The 22386-nt window shown below is 41.9% G+C and overlaps 1 protein-coding gene across 1 annotated transcript in view; it reads left to right on the top strand.

Moving 5' to 3' along the window:
• lrpprc (leucine-rich pentatricopeptide repeat containing) overlaps positions 1 to 22386 on the top strand; it is a 58608-nt gene that overhangs the window by 22983 nt on the left and 13239 nt on the right. Inside the window, exons 23-30 of the mRNA XM_035606877.2 lie at positions 4532 to 4739; positions 10268 to 10392; positions 13021 to 13127; positions 18036 to 18104; positions 18210 to 18300; positions 18548 to 18690; positions 20401 to 20515; positions 21817 to 21943. Coding sequence (XP_035462770.1) covers positions 4532 to 4739; positions 10268 to 10392; positions 13021 to 13127; positions 18036 to 18104; positions 18210 to 18300; positions 18548 to 18690; positions 20401 to 20515; positions 21817 to 21943 — 985 coding nt within the window. The remainder of the gene's footprint in view (positions 1 to 4531; positions 4740 to 10267; positions 10393 to 13020; positions 13128 to 18035; positions 18105 to 18209; positions 18301 to 18547; positions 18691 to 20400; positions 20516 to 21816; positions 21944 to 22386) is intronic.

Genomic DNA, 22386 nt, shown 5'->3' with positions numbered 1-22386 from the left:
GACTAACTGTCCCAGAACCCAAATTATAATTTTGCTTAAAGGATTCAAAACACTTGATTGATTATCAGAATTGTTCTTGTTGATTGATTTATTGATTTATCTCACTAGTGCTTAGTACCTTGCTTCTTTTTCCTTTGACAGTGAGACGAATCAAAAGAGATCAGGCTTAAAAATAGAAAGGCCTGCAGAAGTGTGTATGTGTGTGGCCGACCGTGTCACAATCTGTCTCTCTCCCTTCCTCAAACCACATTAGCCAACCATTTCCTGAATGCTACGGTGGGTTTCCTTCAGCCCATTGAAGACCCAATTACCATCAGTTTTGCCGCTCTGCTTTTTTGCACACAATGACAGGCAAAATGTTTCCCTTGTCTGTCCTCACCTCGCCTCTCCTCCCCTTCCTTCGTTCTCTCCCTCTATATCTGTCCTTGTCTCTGTCTCTCTATCTGACCCTCTCTCCCCCGTTCTGTCTCCAAGCGTGTCATTCTCTCAACCCCCAGCGCCACTGCCCCGCCCCTTACACACACCCGCCAGTGAGAAATGAGAGAGGGGGGAAAATTACAGGACTCTGTGTATTTTTCCCGAATTATTGAAATCCGCCTTGATGCTAATGGCAGATCATGTCTGCCGAAGTGCTTGAGCATTTCACACACGCACGCACGCACGCACGCACGCACGCAGTGCCCCGCACATTTGCATGTGAATTCAAGCAAAAGGCATTTGGTGGGCTCAGCGGTTGGTGTGTGTTTTTGTGTGTACGCATTTGCCATTAGCCAGAGTGTGCTTGTCAACCACATTAGCACACATGGCTAACCTTGATGTTAGACTGTCCCCACACACCAGTCCCAGCTGAAGATCATATTTCCTGGCATCTTGCTTTATTTCTCAGCCTCTCTAATGGCTTTGTTGTCTTTGCACTTGGTTCATCCCACCTCACCAGACAGCCATCTGTTTGTTGCATTTCGTCCTAATGACACTATCTTTGTTACCTTTCTTCCACCTTTGCTCTTTTACATTTCCTTATAATGATTTACTCTCCTTCTAAACAATTAATTATACATCCGCACATGCATCTCAGGAATGCCATGTGTGAATTTCTGCAAATTTTGTTACAAGGGTTCTGATGTAGGGTTGCAGCGTTGTCGCCTCACAGCATTTTCTGGGTTTGAGTCTCGGTTCAAACCAACCAGGACCTGTCTGTGTGGAGTTTGCATGTTCGCCCCGTGTACGCGTGGGTTCTCTCCAGGTTCTCCAGCTTCCTCCCACAGTCCAAAGACATGCAGAATGGGGTTAGGTTAATTGGAGACTCTAAATTGACCGTAGCTGTGAATGTGAGAATGAATGGTTGTTTGTCTCTGTATGTGGCCCTGCGATAGACTGGCGACCTGTCCAGGGTGTACCCCGCCTCTCGCCCAATGTCAGCTGCCACGACCCTTAAGTGGATTGAGCGGTAGACGCTGGATGGATGGATGGATGGTTCTGATGTACTAAAGGAAGAACTGATTCGATTTGGTGGTCAAAAGTTGAGGCCACTGTCATTTTAGAAAACATGTTTTTTGCCACCTAAATGTTTGTCAAGATTGCTTTAAGAGAATTTTTTCAAATTTGCATTCAAAGATGAACTGATTAGATGTCGTTGTTCACGTGAGTCAAAGTTAAATGTTCGCTGCCTTTTGTTCCGCCAACATTACGGCGGATTAATTTTTTTCTCTGGGAGGTATTGGGTCCGATGTCCACACATTAAATTCACACCATCATAAACCCACGTGAAAAAAAATGTAGCACCCCTCAAATCCTCACATAATGAACTGGTTTCAGTGTTACTATGAATGGTTTCTTCATTATGAGCTACCCCAGATGGCAACTGTTCCACCCTGCTGTGACAACCTTTTGAGTTAAATTAAGATCCCGGGACGATTCCTCACTTTGTAGCAACTATAACTTCAACCTCTTGACACACGCCATATGCGTCCAAATTTCTATTACATTCATACAATGTAAACCAAATTAGAGATAAAGGTCAATCTCATCAGTGTCCATCTTTGTAGTTTTTTTTTAATTGTTTCGCCCTGTGCCAAATGCTATGAATGGTTAATGTTTTTTATTGGACATTGTAATCTCAAATGAAATAAATAAAACTCAAAATAAAAATAAACACAAATATATGCTGCCCCTTACAATGCATTAATGATACAAATACAATATTATTAGATTATTTCTATATATCCCATAGTTGAACAATCATGTGACCCAGTAAACCTACCATATGTATCAATATGGACTTCAGGAGCTTTACCTCCTACATTTACTTCTGTCCGTCCACTATTTTAAATACTCCACTTTTCCATCAGCAACCATGTCTTTGACCTTACTTTGTCCCTTCTTCCATCTGTCCATCCTCCCACTTTGGTAAACACAACTTGTTCTGTTGTTTCGTGTGTGTGAGTGATTGAGACTCTCTTGGAAAAGAGACATCACTAGCAGTCAAGTCATTGAACATTAGAAGGACCATTGGGCTGTGTGATGTTTGTTTACCTGGCCTGTCTGCCGCCCTCTCTCTCTCTCTCTCTCTCTCTCTCTCTCTCTCTCTCTCTCTCTCTCTCTCTCTCTCTCTCTCTCTCTCTCTCTCTCTCTCTCTCTCTCTCTCTCTCTCTCTCTCTCTCTCTCTCTCTCTCTCTCTCTCTCTCTCTCTCTCTCTCTCTCTCTCTCTCTCTCTCTCTGTGTGTGTGTGGGCATGCGGGTGAGCGCGCGGGCGCTGTGGCTTGCTTTGCTGGCCACGATGCTCGGCTGAGCTGATGGATATGCATACTGGCTAAACGGACGGATAAAAGGAAAAATGGGGGGGGGGGGGGTTGGATGGTTGGACGAAAGGATGTTAGCTAGTCTAGCTCCATTTGGGCAGATCATCTCCAAGCCACTGGTCTCAGTGATTAGCGGGTCTGTCAGAGACTGATGGAGAGCGGAATGGATAGAGATGGGCGGGGGGTGGGGAGGCAGTCAGAGCACAAGAATTCTTTTACGCCTATTTTGAAGTGGCTATAAAATATATTTTCATTATATATTATATATCTTAAAAATTCCAATACAGTGCTCACTTAAAGTTGTTTGTAATCTTGAGTCTATCATTTTCAGGCTGTTTGTGTGATCAGTTAATTTACAGCATACTCGAGGAAAGGGGGTGTAGGAGCATCTGATTTCCTGGATGGCTGATGTTGTAACTTGGCAGCTTTTTAATTTTGAGGTTTTCCTTCTTCACTTTTGACAAGCTTCATCCCACTTTCATTGTCCTCCCTTGAATTCTGTCAACTCCAGTGCCAGGCTCCCTTCATCACTCCATTTTCCCATGTCCCACTACTGACAGCCCTTGGTTCTGATCGCCATTACTATTGGCGGAAAGAATTTGGAGAGATGCATAGACTGAAATTAGGATGCCTAAGCACTCACCAGTAACCCTGTCCCTCAGCCCACGTGTGTGTGGGTGTTATATCATCAGCAAGTGGTGTTGGTGTCATGAGACCCACATCTGTTCACTTAATATGATTTTCAGCCTTTATGTCTCTGTTTGCTACAGTTCATGGTTTTAACCAACATGAGGCGCCAGTATTTTTGTTGATGGGATTTTAAGTTAGGTGCCAGTATTACCTGCAAATGGAGAAATGGCTTGACACAGATTATTCAAATGTATTCTCTGTCTCTACATCTCACATCTCTCCATCTCCCCCTTTCCTCGTGGTCATGCTGTATAGATTAGTATCTCTGGTGGAGAACGGCTGTATCGCTGTCAGGCCATTAGGAGCTGTCTAAATAGACTCTAAATGCATCTTAATTAGCTAACTCTTACACACACACACACACACACACACACACACACATAAACACACACACCCTTTTCACCATTTAGCCTCCAGTGTTGGCCAGATGGGCGCGTGGCCCAGTAAAAAGCCCTCCATTACTGGCTGGACTTGACCAAACTGATCCACCCCTCAGACTGCTTATCAGGGTCTCACTGGGGCCACTGCGGGCCCTTGTTGCCACATACCTATAATTTAGCCCCCCAAGTGCTTTCCACGTGGCGACGGCAAAAAGCCAGCCTCCATTGTAGGGGTCTGGTAATTGTAGTCTCGTTTAGAAAACCGCATGTAGCAATTAGCACAGAGTTGGCATTATACAGGGTTGGAATTGCATCCCCGCTGGGTGCAAAATGCTGTTTTAATATGGGTTTGTTTTCCCCACATGGAATTAGCTAAAGGGGCTTTTTATCATATTCACACACCCTGCTCTTCTCCCAGCCAAGCTCTGCCCACCAACTCGCTCTCTCTCTCTGCATTATCTCTCTTTCTCCTTGTCTTTTGTTCTTTTCATTCATATTTTTTGTCTTTACCAAAAAAATCCTACTCCTAATCCTATCCTACATCATTTTGATTCAAAGCTGAAAGTTTCACAACATGTTCTCACCAAAGCATCACAGAGGTAAAAGAGTTATTGGTACATGTGTAACTGATGTGTTCTGTATCTCTCTTTCCTACTGTAACAGAGGCAGTGGACATCCTGAAGGAGATGAAAGAGAAGGAAGTGGTGCTGACTGACACACACACCAACCTGCTCTTCCACACATTGAACAGCCTAGTGGGCAAAGGGGGTGTCCCCATCATCCGACGACTGCAGGACACCATCTTTGCCCTTGGTCTGACCAAGCCCTCTGCCAATCTCTGTTCACCCCTGATTACAGCCTATCTGGAGAGGTAATAAGTTTACAAATGACACTTTGTTCAAGTACACAATTTTTTTTCTATCATTGTATAATTTGTATTTTTTAAGTTCTCCAGTAACCAGCCAACATGCCTGCTTTTGTTGTTGGATGTTTGTCCTCATCTGCCAAATCCAATTGCCAGGTGTGTGTGTGTGTGTGTGTGTATGTATGTGTATTTCAATGAGTCACTCATCCCTCCCTATGATCATAGCTGAGGTTACTTTCTGGGTCAGCGATTCAGATAGAGAGAGGATGTGGAAATTGCTCATTTATGTGTGTGTGTGTGTGATGTGTGATGTGTGATGTGTGTTTGTGTGCGTGTGTAGTGCCAGAGCCAGGCTTTGTTTGTTTGAAAATTCACCAGCTGCACCCTCCCCCGTGAGCCCCCACCCCTGATCCTGAAACTCCCACTGCTATACTCCAAGGTGTAAGTGGGTGTGAGTGGGTGTATGTGGGTGTTTGGTGAGAGTTGGCCATTGATGCTTCCTCCCATAATGGAAATATGCAAATAAACATTACCAAACCCTGGCTATGGGGTGACTGGTATTGCCCCACCCCACAACTCTATTCTGTGTGTATGTGGGGTTCTGTGTTTGTGAGCACATTGCTGTGTTCTATTTGTCAGAGCAGCTTTTAAATAGATCAACTCATTAGCATGTTAATTATGTGCACAGTACTGATTGCTGGATTTAGCTCTGGAAGGCAGTGCACCGTTAGGGGCCTGCCACTATATACACACGCTCTGCACATGCTTTCATATACACTGTATTACTGTAGTGTACATGCTGCAGCAGAGGTAACCCCTTACAAATCAAGCTTGTGTAAACACGCACACACAAGTTCAGATGCTCGCACACATCTGATGCTCCCCTGCCGCTGTTTGATTTGCTTTAAGTCTGCTCTCTGGCACAGAGTTTCCAGGATCACTCGTCAATCACTGCCTCAGTGGGATTGGCAGGCTAAGTTACTTCCGGGTCATCAACAGCAGGCAAAACACACGCACACACTCCAGCTTACTGCAGCCCTGTTTGCAAATCAAGGGTCAGTTGGATTTCCTCCAAAAGATACTGCAGTGAACACAAGTCAAAAGATAGCTGCTAGTATCCTACCACAGTCCGTCTTGTGTCATTGGTACAAGTGTGTTTTTATCATGACTGGGGTTTGGTCAACAACTCATCTGCAGATAGTTTGACAGAGTTGTCCACTTTACTCACACGTAGGATATATTGTTTTTTGGAGTGTTTAGATTCTTTAAACAAAACAGCAACATATTTCTTAAAGTTCTTCTCATTTCATCTCTTTAGCAAGTATTTATTTAACAGATGCATGGGTCAAACATATTGGTTCAGGCACTGAATAACCTTAAATGAACTTCAAGCAAATTAGCGTTCTTCCATAAAGTAATTTTAACTACAGCTTCATAGTGAAACTAATCACAATCTAACTTTTTGGCGTTCCTAAGGAGGTCATTTTTTTGCCTGTGTCTGTTTGTTTGTTGGTTGGTTAGTTTTGCAAAAACTACTGAACAAATGTGCACGAAAGTTGGTAGAAGGATGGGACGTGGGCCAAGGAAGAACCCATTTACTTTGCTGCAGACCGAGACAAAGGGGCCGCTTCAGGAAATGTTTTTAACATCAACAGTCTTGAACATTGTACACCGATCAGCTGCAACTTCTGACAGGTGAAATGGATAACATTGTTTATCTTGTTATAATTTAATGTCCACGGGGAGAGCTTGGTACCACAAACCCCCCACCTAAATGTTGTTGCTGACCAAACGCCGCAGCAGCTTCAACTAGCAGGAGCCACTACACTGCAAAAACTGCTCAGAAAAGAGCAGCTGGAAGAACACGACAAAAAACCCAAGTCCCCCAAACTGTAAAATTGAAAAGCAGATCTAACATGTAACGGTGGTTCAGCTAAGCCTCTGAGCAGGTTGTGTACCAAAACACTTGACATTTGTTCTCCAAATGAATCTATCTCCCTGCTCTACTTTTTTTTTCTTACTTCATCCCTTGGTCTCCTCTTTTCTTTCCGTCAGCAAGCAGTCAAAAAGACAGTTGGGAGGAGGTGGGATGGTGGGGAAGTGATAAAAGAGGACAAAGCAGGCATAATTCCTGCCTGCATCCATCTCATTGCTGCGTCAGCACTAATGACTTAATGAATACTTCTCTGGCAGATTAGCCCTTGACAGCCCATCATATGCACCACCGTGATAGCCTTCATGCCCGTCCGCTCAGTATTGAATGTGCTAAACTGCTAGTATGATTGCTAGCTGAGCTTGCCACATTCTTATGGAAGTGATTTGTGGCAAAATTAAATGATAATGAGTCCAACAAAATGACGAGCTGGTAGGACTTGTATGATAAGACAGAGTAGCAATTTAAGATCTCAGAGGAAAACTACCTACTACCATCTACTCTTTTCCCCCCATCTTGAGTTGCATATAAATTGAAAAACAAAGTTTAAATTGATAAATGGAAGAAGTCAGAGGTGAAAAATAGAAGTAAATGAGTAGACAGTCGAAGGAAAAGATGTAATAAGTTGAAAGACAAAAGATATCTAAGCCCAGACCAACACCGCTCCGTTACATATTCAACTTGTGATGATAAACCTATACTTAAAGCCCCAGTGTGTAATTTTTTTAATTTTGTGGCGGCATCTGGTGGGAAAATTGCAAACCACAACCAATTGAGCATCCGACAAGGGACACTTTATGGTGGCGCATCACTGATTCCATTTCTGGTTTCCGGCAACGCAGAAAATTCAACGTGAATGCAACGTTTTCTGGACCGTTATGTGCTACCGTATTCAACACGACATAGCAAACATGGCGACTCACACAGAGGTCGGGTCCTCCTCATGTAACTATATTTAACTCATTCAAAGTTGACGTAAAAACACTGGTTCTCAGTTGCAGGTGATTATACATATATGAACACAGTGTTATGGACAATATATTCAATTTCTGTGAATAAGTTCTTCCAAATATTACACACTAGCTTTAATACTAATCAGCATCTTGTACGTAAACAATGACAGTGTAATGTGAAAGTTGAAAGTCACACATACTGACTAACACAAGATTAGGACTTGATATTTCAGTTCCCCACAGCCTCTCTTAGTTCATTGTTTTGGTTTTCCAGGTCCCAAACACTGCTCTCATAAGTACACCACCTGACAAGCATTAAATAGCAGACGAGTTGTTAGCAAAAAGTAACCTCTGTGTAGGTATTACTGTGTGGGTGTTTGTGTGAACATTATTATGTGCCATTCTTCAGTGGTGTTGTGATCATGGTCTTATTTGCGTTTTCGCAAGCCCCCCCCCAACTCGAGGACAGACTTGCCGATATCCTCCGAACAAAAGAAGGAGGTGGAGAGTGAGAAAAAGACAGGGGAGTGAGATGAGCCAAAATGAGCTTCCTTGTCTAATCCTAAAGGTTTCCAACGAGCAAAGCGCTCGTTATTTTTTCAGGGCTTAATTGGCTGGAAAGTGGCTGACATGCAAAGTTGGGGACATTAACAGGGCTGTGCGCTGCAGTAAATGTCAATGCAAAGTGACAGTTAAATTGTACCTAGGAGAAATTATCCTTCTTTCAACATCCTTAGCTCTTGTTTGGGTGTAGATCGTTGGGCAGAGAGGGGGGGTTGGGGAAGGAGGCAGCGGGGGTGTAATTGCAACAATGTAGTGTAATTGTGTTTTTTTTTTTGAAAGATGTTTCATTAGGAAGGAGGGATTCTAAATAGGTGTGGAGAAGCTTGATGGAGGAATGAATGAGGTGGACAGATGGACGAGATGAAACAAATGTGGAGGAGGAGTTTTGAACATCCACCAACATGACTTGGTTGCGATGTGCAGAAACCGCTCCTGTGTAAAAAGCCATGTTTACCACACCACAGCAGTTGAGCTAATTGTGCATCTTAGTCACATTAGGTTAATTAAAAATAGAGTTCTGCACTTGATGTGCTTGTCTCATTTTTGGAGTAAATTGTGTATCTGTGCCCCTCCTTGGACTCATTCCCTCTACACTCTTCTCTCATTTTCAAAAATCTTTTTGTCCCTCCTCTGTGTTGTTCAATCAGACGGTTGTGCAGTTGAACAGCCTCTTGACCGGCACTGCTGAATAATGTTGTCCCTCTTCATTTCAATTAGCGTGCCTCTTTACCTTCCAACCCTAATCACTCCATTCCTCCCTCCATCACTCTCTTCTGGCTTCTGCCTCACATGAGACAAACTCAAGGTCATACTATTTTCTGTTTTTTTTATTACCCCTGCCAAGGAGGTTATGTTATCGTGTTTGTTTGTTTGTCAGCAGGATTATGCAAAAAAAAAACTGAACAGTTTCCCACAAAACTTGGGGGAAGGATTGGACATGGGCCAAGAAAGAACCCATTCAATTTCGAGTGCCATTTGAGTTAATATTATTTTCAGCGGTTTGTCGTCTTTTTTGACATATTTCTCCTATCAGCTTGTCTAATTGATTAGAGGAGAAAAAACTTAAAAAATTATACCTGTTCACTCACAGTCTGCCTCTATCATGGTCTGTCTCTGTCTTTTTCTGGCTCACTTACTCTGCCCCTTACCTCCCCGTGGGTGCCCTTTCTGCTTTGACCTCTGTGTGATTGACATGGTAATTACCCAATCAACAGATTGATGGCAGCGCTGTCACAATAGAGGGGATTGAAGTGGTCTGTCTGCCTCCCCCTTCTTTCAGCTTTTTTCTTTTTTCCCCCCATCTCTGTTTCTCCACTTCTCTCGTTATAAGAACGTCAGACGCAGTCATCCACTCTATGCGCTGTTTTGTTTGTTCGTCCACCCAAGAGGGATGGGCCGAGTGAAGGTGGGGTAGCAGGATAGACCAAGCAAGAAAAGGACAACATGAGACGAGCTGGTGGTGGTGATTGGGGGGCCCTAATGTTGTTTCCATATTTCTGCTAAATTGCTCAGCTGGGGGGCAAGGTCATCAGAGGGGAGTGAAAGCTGACAGCATGGAATCAAAGGAAAGATAGTGAGGCAAAAAAAGAGGAGGAAGAAAGAGAAGATCAGGAGGAAAGGGGAAATGAGAGAAGAGGAAATTAGGGGTTAAAGGGAGTTGGAGAGGACAAAAGAGGAGAAAGAGCAGCAGAGAAGTTTGGGAGATGAGGAGCTGAGGTTAAAGATCAGTCCAGTCCTTTTATCTGTTGCATTGCTTCCCCTCTGAAAGCCGGTCCAGAGAGACATTAGCCACTCGCAGACGTGTGCAGGAGTGTGCCTGATTGTGTGAGAATGATGTATTGGGGCCAAAAGGCTTCATCACCAACAGTTGTGCTGTCATGAATTCAAAGGCCTGTATTGTTCAGGTGGGTCATAGTGCTTGAATAGGAGGTCACAGGGTTAGCACCCATGATACACTCGCTATTCTCTACAGACACAGTACATGACTGATTGGACAGACCTGACATCTAACTTGCTCTCCCTCTCCTTCTGTTTATTTGTGTGTCTCTCTCTCTCTCTCTCTCTCTCTCTCGGCATACCTGCAGTAAGGACCTGTCCGGAGCTCTGGAGGCAGTGATTGATATTCAGAAGCGCTACAACCACATGCCTCAAATTCACAACATCCTCGTTGGTCTTGTGGAAAACGGAGAAACTGAATTGCTGCAGAAAGGTAACATTTTCTACACAAGCCACACGTGTTGTCATACACATCACACATTGTTTTCTGATAATGAGTGTTTAGTCCAGTGGCAATTCAGTTGGTTACCACGCAAGCCAATCATTGGCTGATTCCGGCCCCCCTAAAGTAAAGATTTGCAGATTTTCTCCGATTTATTTAATTCTTAATTGGATACCTCTAGTCCCACCTCAACTTTTCTTTGAGCAAAAGTTAAAATTTGAAGATGTTGCTTTGTGTTCTGGAAACATATCATGGCTATTTTTTCTTTATCCGAAATCATTGACATATTTTCATTAACAGATAATGAAAGTGTTCATTAGATTGTGCTCTTTGTTTATCAGTTGGTTAACCATTTTGGCCAAGTTTCTTTAGCAGCGTGGTCCACAAAAAACAGAACTCTTCCTGGATCCCCACGCCAACCAGATATTTTCATCAAAGTGTTTTGGGTGACAATCTTATAGCTTTAATGTGAAAGTTGACAGTGGAGAGAAGACAGAAAATTAGAGGGAACTAAAGCCCCTTTCACACTGGCCAAAAAAACCTTTTAAACCAGCTAACACCCGGCGTTTTCTGCAGTGTGAAAACGTTTAATCGGCATTCAGCCCCGGGTCAAATGACTCTGCAATAGACCCGGGTAATAATCGGCTTCACCTCCGATCGGCATTGATGTGAACGCCACACCCGGGTGAACGCGCTAATTTGCGCCATGACGGAGGCAACGAAGGCTCGACTCCTCCGTCGTTAACTGCTGTTACCTCACCAACTGTAGTAAATACACCTCTCGCATGTAGCTAGCTCCCTTAGACTAGCTTTGGCTCGTTGGTGGTAACAACTAACGCAATCCAGATCGATGAGGTTCAGAACGGGGCACTTTATTTCAACCCTTCGGCGGACACACACGGCCTCATCAGGCGGTCTCTCATTACACAGTGGCAGATAAACTGTCGGTAACATGGATGATGTGCGGAGCCCATTCTCCTTGTGGCTGCAGCTACGTACACAACAACAGCGCGCAGAGCCAAGCTTCTTCTCTCATACACACACACTTCACCCGCGTTTAAAAAACCCGGGTCTACGCGGTTATTTTAGTGGGACAGAGGTATAAGAGGGAAAGAGAATGACATGCAAGAAAAAAACCTTGTTGGATTTGAATTGGGGATATTGTTGTTCATGGTGTGCACCTTAAAGCCCAGGCCAACAGGATGTTCATCTCACCTAATTTAATGCCTAATTTCCAAACAGGGCCATTAACGTTCAGAATAGCACTACACGCGGTCTCTGCTTCTCACAGCTAGATTAATTAAATTTTGTCTCCTGGTTGACATTCAGTTTTTTATCATTCATTAATGTGTATATGTGTGTGTGTGTGTGTGTGTGTGTGTGTGTGTGTGTGTACGTGTGTGTGTATGTGTGTGTGTACATGTGTACTAGACGAGTGTTTAACAAGTGCCAACAATTTTTCCAAGAATGTAAGAGGACCAGAGAGTAAAAGGTTCAGTCCGGGGTCCTGGTGAAGCACGTCAGCAGATCACAGTTTGCACAGTCGCCTTGTTTGTCGACATGCGAGTGGAAGCGTGGCGAGAGGGTTAAGTTCAATGTGCCGCAGTGACAAGAGGCTCTCGAGTACGTAAAGGTTTAAACCATGAAGTGGCGAGCCTCTCCACCCACTCCCCCCGCACACCCCAATGAAAGGTGACATACCCAAAGAGTTAGTCGCTGCACCTTCCAAACAACATGACTTTTACAACAATTGTCTGACAAAGGCCTGCATGTTAACCAGTGTCAACCACTGGATATTGAAATAACATATAATTCTGTCTCACACTCCCTTGTATTAAGTCCAAACAGGTGACTTATAGCATAAACCTTGAGTCATGCTGGATCTGATGCCATTGTAAATACATGTTGAGTTCCACAGCCTGCTGCACCATGGACCGCTCCTGTGGACCCCATGTTGTTGCAGTGCAAGAATAATATGAAAACACACCTTAAAATACGCCACCTGAATGAAAAGCATAAATGTACTGGAACCATCAAATGTGCAGCCATCCAACAGCCTGACCTTCAGTGGTCCAAAACACACTAAAAGCATGACGTGGCTTGCCAAAAGCTCTTGACTCATATGTTTGACCTTGGTTTGAGTTCAAGCATCAACAAAAAAACAAAATGAAGGTTTTTTTGTGAAGATTGGCAACCACGAAACCCACCAAACTACTTTGAAAAGGTCAACAAACGCACTAAAACGTGGAACCGGAGATATAAAAGAGCTAAAGAAAGTGTGTTTGTGTTTTTAATAAGCTACTGTGGTTCAGTCTTTGACCAAAGCGGATGTGCACATAATAAATACTATCAAAATTTAGTCTGAAAATGTGTGCATATTAGATCTTGACCAAAAAATTGTTTGTGAGTAATTGCAGTCCAAAATGCATGCGTGTGTGGGGGGGGCAACAACAAGAGACATGATATGACAGCTCTGTGCCCAGGACATTGTGCCAAAAAACGGAATCAGAGGCAAAGGATGAAGTGTGTGGTATGTGGTGTGTTTATTTTTTCACATGGCAACCATTTTTTACTCATGACTTTTCTCTTCTCTTTCTCCCCATGCATCTTCCTCTCCAGCCATTGGTGTTGTGAGTCAGGAGCGAGGGGAGATGAATATGTTCTATGGTCTGTTCTTTGCATTCCTGCAGACAGGTCGCATTCGGGAGGCTCGTAAGATTATTGAGGTAAACACACAATACTGCTTATTGTTAAAATGTATGTATCCTAATTTTACTGTGTCAAGTGATTGCTTTTATTTCTTCTGTTTGAACAGATCCGGTCTAATAATCATATCTCATTAATCTCTGACTTTCTGACATTTTGATCAGGTCTATTGTCACTACATTGAGATTTTTCCAATAACAAAAAATGCCAGTATTATATTGTTTCCAAAAATTAAAGTAGTTTATATGATGGATGTAAATAGGGGTTATGGGGGGTGACTGTGGCTCAGGAGTTAGAGAGGGTCACCCATTAACCAGAAGGTTGGGGGTTTGATCTCCGTTTCCTCTACTCCGCGTGTCCAAAACATTGAACCCTCAAATTGCCCCTTGCTGGTAGTATGTGATAGAAAAACCGCTGTGTATTGAAGTGCTGGGTGAATGTGACTTTTACTATTTTGTGCTTTGAGTGGTTGATAAGACTGAAAAACTGCTGTAAATACAGTCCATTTACCATTTAATAGGGCCTGATTCCACTGGCCAACTCCTACAAACTTGCAGTTGAAGGAAAAGGTGGTGACCATACTCTTTCAGGCCCTTTATTGTACTAAAATCTACACAATTTCCATCAAAGACTTACTTTTCATTATGTGGCCCCTTGGGTAGGACAGAATCAGAAGTATAAGCTTTCATTTATTCTGTACCCGCTCTTCTCTTATTTGAATATATGATTTGCTGTTTGACTGCAACCTGCTGCGTCAGATCTCAATAGAAAATTGTATTCATGGTCTTAAATGAGTGACCCGATGAAGTTATATAAAAATCCAAATGAAATCTGCACGACTGACGTGCCTTTGAGGACATGCAGCAATTTTTTATCATTTTAGCTTATCTGACCTGAATATTTTATGAGTATGTATACATTTGTCATCTAAAGTCCTGCTGTAAAACCCTGTAGATTAGTGTGAGAAAAATAGAGAGGCAAAGCAGGCAGATAAGAAGCGATTTTCACATGGATACAAGGGATAGGCGATCGGAGGACTGGATAGCAGGACAGAGAGATTGATGATTAAATGAAGAGAGGGGTGAGCCTGACATCATAGGAAGGGAAACAAGGCCATTATGTGTCCTGATCAGGATGAAAACAAAACGGAAGAAAAAAAACAACTCACTCTTTTTGTCCAGTTGTGCACTAAAAGAGGGATTTGTTCCCGCTTGAGGATTTTCAAAACCTCCTGAACATTACTGACATGTTGTTATTCTGACCCTCAACCCCCTCCTGCTTGATTGTATGGCTGTTATCCTACTTAACAAAGAGTCAGTGCATGCTGGTGGTGCGTGAGATTGGTGATTCCTTGTAAACCGACTACAGATGTACATGGTGTCAGTGAAAGATGTAGGTTAACGTGACAAAATCTTTAGCCCATCTGTTGGGTTTTGAGGGTTTGCTTTGGACACAGTGTGGGACTAAACCAGCAGATCTTTAAAGAACCCGTCCAGTCACGTTTTAAAGTATGTAAAAATCTGCATCTGCTATGCCTTATACTTTGTTTAACATTGTTTTAAAAAGTTTTTAAAATATACCTCTGAAATGGGGCTGGAAACCATCCACTCTCTCTCTCATTGAGGAATTCTTAGACTATGAATATTCATGATATGCAAATAACTCAGGCTGCGTGCCTTGCCCACCACAGACACATTGACCGGTGGAAGAATGTGCGCAGCAAGATGGCTAGCAGCAACATCGGCGAGATTCAACCATAAAACTTTAACTGCTAATGCTTACGCTAACTGTCTGCTGACACCTGGACGTCCTCTCCTGGATCCGCTGCCTCTACGTGCACTGGAAGTTTTCCGGTTTCTTATGTTTACATTTGCATATTCGACAGCGATTGGTTTTCTGTATTTGTGACGTACCAAATCTATCTTGCCCAGGATTTGTTTGAAATTTCAAATTGCAGAGCAGTGCACAGAAATCTCCTCCTCCAGGAGAGGAATGTGAAATCACCTCTTTAGTGACAACATTTGGTCAGATCCAAGTCCCTATAGTCAATGTCAGACATTTTAGAGGACAGAAACAGAAGAAAAACACTTTTTTGAGTGGAGGGGGACTTTAAATGATAAAGTATGGATGAAGCATCTTCACTTGGCAACAGACAGCTAATGGTTTAATTTACATTAAAACAGCTGTTGTACGCACCCAGACATTCACAGCGACAACTGCTGTTTTATATTCCCCTCAATTACAGAAAACAAACAAAAAGGATCAAATCCTTGCCTTGAAGTCAGAAAGATTGGGGAACTCTTTCCAAGTATAAACAGGAAAAAGCTAAACTGTTACTGAGATAATAGATTTCAAAAGCTGACACCCGCTTAACCTGCCTAGGTGTTTGGATCAAAGTCTCCGAACAGACTTCACTTCTGAACTTTCACTTAATTTACTGGCATGACGGCGGATATAGTGCTCAGGTGATATAACTACAATAGAATCATATCTATCACTCAGAACTGCAAAAAAAAAAAAAAAAGTGTTTTTCCCCCCTGTGAGAGCGTCAAGTGGCAATCCAGAGTGGTATCTCTCTTTAGGCTGTGTTTGGTATAATTGGCAGCTGATTAATCACAGCTAATTAAATGTAATGATAGAGAAAGGTGACCAATTTTGTGGTAAATGGTCATGGTTGGGTAGAGGATTGTCAGGTGGTCAGGCTTATTACTGTGGCATGTGTGTTTGAAGGTCATGTAGTATTGCTGAGGAGTGGCAAGCCATTATGTGTGTGTGTGTGTGTGTGTGTGTGTGTGTGTGTGTGTGTGTGTGTGTGTGTGTGTGTGTGTGTGTGTGTGTGTGTGTGTGTGTGTGTGTGTGTGTGTGTGTGTGTGTGTGTGTGTGTGTGTGTGTGTGTGTGTGTGTGTGTGTGTGTGTGTGTGTGATTAGTAAAATTAGAACATTAGGAATTGAGATGGAGAGGGTTTGTTAAGTGGAAGTGAGACAAGGTCGCCTATCCGTTTTATTTTTGTGTACATGTATCTGTAAAATTTTAGCATTCAAAGGCCACAAGAGATTTAAAGAGGCTAAATAAATAATGTAATACACTTTGCTGTGTTTCACAGGATTACCCTGATAATCTGACCTGGTTGATATTTTTCTTTATCTCTCTCTGAAAGTGAGAGTGTCTGCGTTGTTTTTTTGTTTGTTTCTTCTTTGTATTCTTTTAATCCACCTGTCTATGTGTAAATGATGTGCCTTCCTTTTTCTGAGGATTTAGTTTTCTCCCCAGATTAGGCAGATTTATCCAGGCGGTTTAAAAATCCCAGACATGCATGTGTGTGGCTGTGTTTGCAAGTAGATGCCTGTAGGCTGCTTTGTGCCCGCAAGACTTTACAAAGTAAAAGGAATTGGAGGCAAAAAGATGGAGCACTTGCACTGGGCCTTAGTCTCTAAGAAGATTAGACAGACTGAGAGAGTGAGTGCAACACATTTTAATTTGTCCCTTTGGCTGGTTGGGTAAGAACATAATGCCTTTGCCTGGGCCGGATGGAGGGATGGAGAGGCAGGGGAAAAGACAGAGTAGGAGCCTAGGAGATTTGGAGGAAGAGGGAGGGATTGAGAGAAGTGGGGATTGAAAGGGGAAAGGATGACGGCCGTGAGGGATGAGCAGAGAAAGGGATGAAGCCCATCTTTTCTTGACTGTCCCCTCCCTATCATGGTATGATGGGCTCCCATCAAAGAGGCCAGCGGGAATTGAGCGCCGTTGATCCTCATTCAGATTAACTTCCTGATCATTCTGTTTCGCTCTCTTTTTTTTTTTTCTCAGACAGATTAACGGGAAGAGAGGGTGGATGAGATTTCTCAGTCCTAGTCTTATTCAGATTGTATCAAAGCACCAAGGGACAGATGAAATCCTGATCATGGTTATTCCATGATAATAATCATCTAGTCACTTCCCATATCAGGCTAAATCTTAGCTACATGAGCCTGCAGATCAATCTATGTCGGCCCTTATTTGACAGCTCACACACTTGGTTTATCTTTATATAATTTGTTCCCTGAAAGTACTACAAATCCCCAAATAATGCAAGACGATTTGCAGCCGATAGGACTTTATAGTGCATTTTAATCCTAAATTGTTATTGTTCTATTTTGAATTTTTAAACTTGAAAACTTGCAACTCATGTTAAGAGAAGTCTTTTCTTTTTCCTACCATGACCTGATCAGCTCCAAGGTTTTCCCTCTCATTCAAATCTTTATTGCCAAGAGATTTCCAAGACAAAAAAATTAATTGCTAACAACAAAAACCACGATATTTCTATTATATATTTTTTGTTCCTCTGTTCCAGTTTCACAGTTTTCAGTTTTAAATAAATTGAATGGTTCTCACGTTGAATGGTTCTCAAATGTTGTCAGAATCGACAAATTAATGGTTTGTCCAAGACAAAACTTTCATTGACGGTAATTTTGATAATTTTTAAAGCGAAACTACAACTGTCAAAACAAGCAATTTAAAGATGTAGCCTCAATTAAACTAATCTTAAATTGCAACTTGCGATGCAGTTCCAATGACATACTTTCTCTGCTGTATGATGCTGTATCTCCATCCACGGCTGTTTTCCCAGTTGTGTAATCTGTGCAGTGATACTGTATTGTGTGTTGCACTTTCATTTCTTAAACTGGTGAAATATTCATTTATATTGATTGTTATCTGAGGCTATTATTGTTGTACATCAAGTACTCGCAATATTTAAAATGCTGTTTTGGATCAATAGGTATTTACACTATAGATAATGCTTTGAAGGTTTTGAATTATATGTTATTACATATATTTTATGGAATTGGGCCACCTTGTTTGGTTTCAGCTAATGCTTAATAACTGTTAATTTTCTACTGTCTGGTTCTTTCCTTTAAAAAAAATTCTCATCTGTTTTTAATGTTTGTAGACCCAGGGTCTGAGGGCAAGGCCTGCACGCATTCAGTGGTTTGCAGAGAAATGCATTTATGCCAACCAGGTAACAAACCCACCTACCCACACAGGCTGAAATAATCAAGGCCACAGAGAAGCAAATGAAAAGAAAATTCCAACTTTAATTACATATTGTTGTGTATGTGTGTAGATGGAAACCTTGCAGCAGATGGTAGACATGACAGCCCAGCTGTTTGATTGCGACCGAGATGAGATGTACAGTTACATCCTCCGTCTCTGTAGTAAGTTTTTTCTTTCTCTTCGTGTGAGAGACAGAATGGGATCGTTCAGAAGTACGCAGAAGACATGTTTCAATTGCTGCAGTATAGAGCAGAACAGATAAAAGTTGGGATTGGAGTGTTGAAGCACTAGTTAGTGTTTCCTAAATAACAACATTGTTCAGCGTCAGTCAGTTGATCATATTAGTTCTTTTGATTGACCTTTCTCCACATGGAGGACAACCACTACTTTGTGTCTTGTTGTTTTCAGAGGAGACCAATAACTTGGAGAAGGCAGAGGAGGTGTGGACAAAAATGCAGGAGGAGAACATCATTCCCAGGGAGAGGACCCGGCGTATGCTGGCAGACATAATGAAGAATAATGGCCATGAGGTTCCCTTTGAGGTGCCTGAGGTAAAACCAAAGCTTTATAATGGTTACATCCCATGCCTGGAGGTAAAGGCCAGGCGATTCCCAGGAGGGCTAGAGGCCTCCAAAAGTGCCTGAGGTCAAATATAAAATCCAGCAATGTAGCACTGATGGTTAAATACACATTACAGTGCTCGCAAGACTTTACACATACATTTATGTATAAATCTTGAATAAATTGGGTGAAGTGGTCATTAATTATTGCCTGAAATAATTTGTTGTTGGACAGGTACAGATCAGTTAATTCAAATTGAAATAGTCTCTTTTTCAAGCCTCTGCTTTTCTTAATATTATTGTAAATCAAATATATTTTTTGTTTTGGAAGTTGTGATAATCATTTTCTCATAGTTTTTTCTTGTACATTTTCTAGCCTGATATTGGAGGTATCCTTGATAAATAAAAATTAAAGATGGTACAGCACATTTTCCAAAAATACCAAATCGATATGTAAAATGGGAACACATAAGTCAGTGACACACGAAGAAGTAATGTAGACAAGAATTAAATTATCTTTTAAACTGGTATAAAACTATTAAACTAATACCATTTAAGCCTAAATATGTGCAATGCTATGGCCTGTTGTTCTCTACAATATCAATGCAAGTCTAGTACATACTGTAATATGTCCTGTATTTATCTGTCAAAATGCCCCATTGTAATATAGCCAAATATAAACTAAAGCTCCACACGTCATATAAAATACAATGATCTCAAGTTCATTTAGCTCTGAAAAAAAACCCCATTGCTCACTGAACCAAAGAGCAAATTGACCCCAACCCCTGATCACAGGAACTAACCCCCCCCAAACCCTTTTGAAAACTCTTATCAGCTGTTCTCTCAATACACCCCAACCCCCCTCGCTTCACTTTAAGCCTCTGTTCATTACATACAGAGGAAACAGGATTGAAGCTCTGATTTGAAGTGTGGTCAATCAGACCGGCTGGCTGGTGAAAGGAATTACAATTTGATCTGTCTGTAAATCTGTAATGCCAGACTAATTTAGCCAACAGCTAAATGCCACCATATGGCTGCCGCTGGATGCTTAGTTATATACAGTGTGTTCATGTTTGTTGTACTGGATGTGACCAAAGGACAACGTTGAGTGGAGGGAATCAGACTTTTTTTTAAACAAAGATGGAAGAGAGATTTGCTTTAAATGTTAGAACAATCTTTTTTCTTTCTGTTCTGTTGCTCCATTCCTCTTTGTGCTTTTTCTCAGTTTTGCTTTGTAAATGTGAGTGTGCTCCAGTGGCCTGAAGCATGATGAGACAGGAAGTGATTGCTGTTGCCTGAAGCGATGAACTTTGTGACCCCAGGGGTCTTGAGTTGACACCCCTGCTCAAACACACATACTCTTTTAACACACATACACTTCTCTTTCGCCCTTGGGGTGCTAGACCTAATTTGCCCCTAGCCAATACAACTTAACCCCCCTCCCCTCACTGGTACACGGGTGAATGAACATTTAGGGACAGTGCCCTGCCTGCCCAACATTATTGCACTGTCTCTCTTACACACACACACACACACACACACACACACACACACACACACACACACACACACACACACACAAAAACGGGTGTGCATGCACACACACAGACTCACCGGGCTGCATGCTTGATTACTGGATTAGCTGTGTTTGAGGAAACATCACACACTGTGTTTTCACTGTTTTCCATGTGTCATTTACAGACCTGGTATGACCAAGCTGCTACCACAAAGTCAGCAGTGACCCCCATCACAGCTGAAAGTAATACTGAATACCAGGCCAATCTGTCATCCCTCTGTAAGAAGGGCAAAGCCAAAGGTAAGGAGCAGGAGGCCTTGGCATTGTTGTCCTACATGACAATGAACTGAACACGCTGGTTTGAAACACATGCATTTGAAGCCGCATTTAGCAATATTTGATCATTAAGTGGCAGAAAGATTCCTGCAACCCTAATACACTGTACATGTAAAAATGTATATTTAGCAATAGCTTAATATTTAAAAACAAACCATACAGCACAATCTGCAACATTGACTTTCAGTCCTCTTACCTATAATCTAATGAAAACAAATGTTACACTCTCATCTTTTAGTTCTGGTTCTGTATCCTGAAAAAACTGTTCTGTTTGAAACAGCATTTTATATGCCTCTGTTATGAGAGCATGAGAGGTGCTGGGAGACAACCATACGGTGTAATTATGGACCAGATAACCAATTATTAGGATAAGAAAAAAAGACCTTTGTCATTTGATGTGTTTGTTCCAAACGACCATGTTAGAAGGCAAGGTGAAAAATCTACAGTCATAGACAGGGGGCAAGGTCAGGGCTGTTGTGGTATTGATTTTCCCCCGCTGAGCTATAAATGCATAAACCTCAGCTACTACAAATAATTAATTAGTTTAGTTTCTAAACAAAGATTTAAAATGTATGTACTTCTGTAGCAGTCTGTTCTGTGTTGATAATATCATATTTTAAGACCCCGAAGGATATAATCGGCCAACTGATTTGAGCTTTTAAATGTGCATTTATGTTTACATTTACTGTAAATAAATGTTTGTTATAAGTTGTGTTTGGTTGTATTTGTATTTTCAATTAATGTCAAAGCTCATGGTTAAACTAAAACATCAAGCCTCAATAACATGTCTTTGTCATAAAGGTTTGACAACGACATTTTAGGATCATTCACAGATTTGGAAAAGAATAATATATATATATATATATATATTGGTATATGTACCTGGAATCTTGTTCTCCCAAATATCGATATCCGCATCGACACCCAAAAATCCATATCGGTCGGGCTCTACTCACAACACTGTGCAGTTTGTAAGCATCACTCCCCGACACATTAAGAGACGTGCTAGCGAATGATGCTACGACTCAGGGATTTTGGCCTAGTGGTTAGCGCGTCGGTCTCCCATACCAGAGGCTGCGGGTTCGTGGCCCGTTCAGTGCAGTAAAGTCACAACAACAAAGAGAGGGACAGGCATTCTATAGAATCACTTACTGCCCCTTTAATTGAGTAATATGAAGATTATCTCAAATGCTATATTATTAACTCTGCTGTTCTTCATCTCATCCAACCTCCGCTTCTCTTTTTCTCTCCTTATCTTTCTACAGAGGCCTATAAGGTGCTTAAGGAAGCTGAAGAAACGGGTTTGACACTAACCGCTTCTCTATATGACCTCACAATCTGTGCGCTGTTGGCTCAGGGAGACTTTAAGGATGCCATGGCGGTCAAGGACATGTAAGTGCCTTAACATCTTATTTTGCAACAAAACAGGACGACCATCACAATATAAAAAATGTTAAAATCCTTTACTGTTTATCGCAAGTTATGATTATGGGCTATTTCTCTCCATCTATTTGCTTTGATTTCAAACAGGGTGTTTTTTCATTTATCACACTTCACCAGGTCTGAACCTACTTTGTTCTGGTATTGTCAAAACTAACTGTATAATTTCTTCCTAACAAATACTTAACAGCAGCCGAATACCAAGGGACTTTTTTGTGTCTTTAACTAGTTCTGATCATCATCAAAACAAAGTGTTGATATAAGAGCATATAGTGAAATGTTCTCCCTCAGGGCAGGCACAAATTGAACATGCATTGTGGTTAATGCTCTGCTACTTTCCCTGTCCCTGCAGTCTGTGGCACCAGGTCACCTCAGGCTAAAAGAAATGATGTCTC

The sequence above is a fragment of the Scophthalmus maximus genome, chromosome 10 (assembly GCF_022379125.1).
Source record: "Scophthalmus maximus strain ysfricsl-2021 chromosome 10, ASM2237912v1, whole genome shotgun sequence".
In the NCBI taxonomy this organism is placed as follows: domain Eukaryota; kingdom Metazoa; phylum Chordata; class Actinopteri; order Pleuronectiformes; family Scophthalmidae; genus Scophthalmus; species Scophthalmus maximus.
Note: the sequence above shows the minus strand (reverse complement) of the source record. Positions and strands in the feature narration are given on the sequence as shown.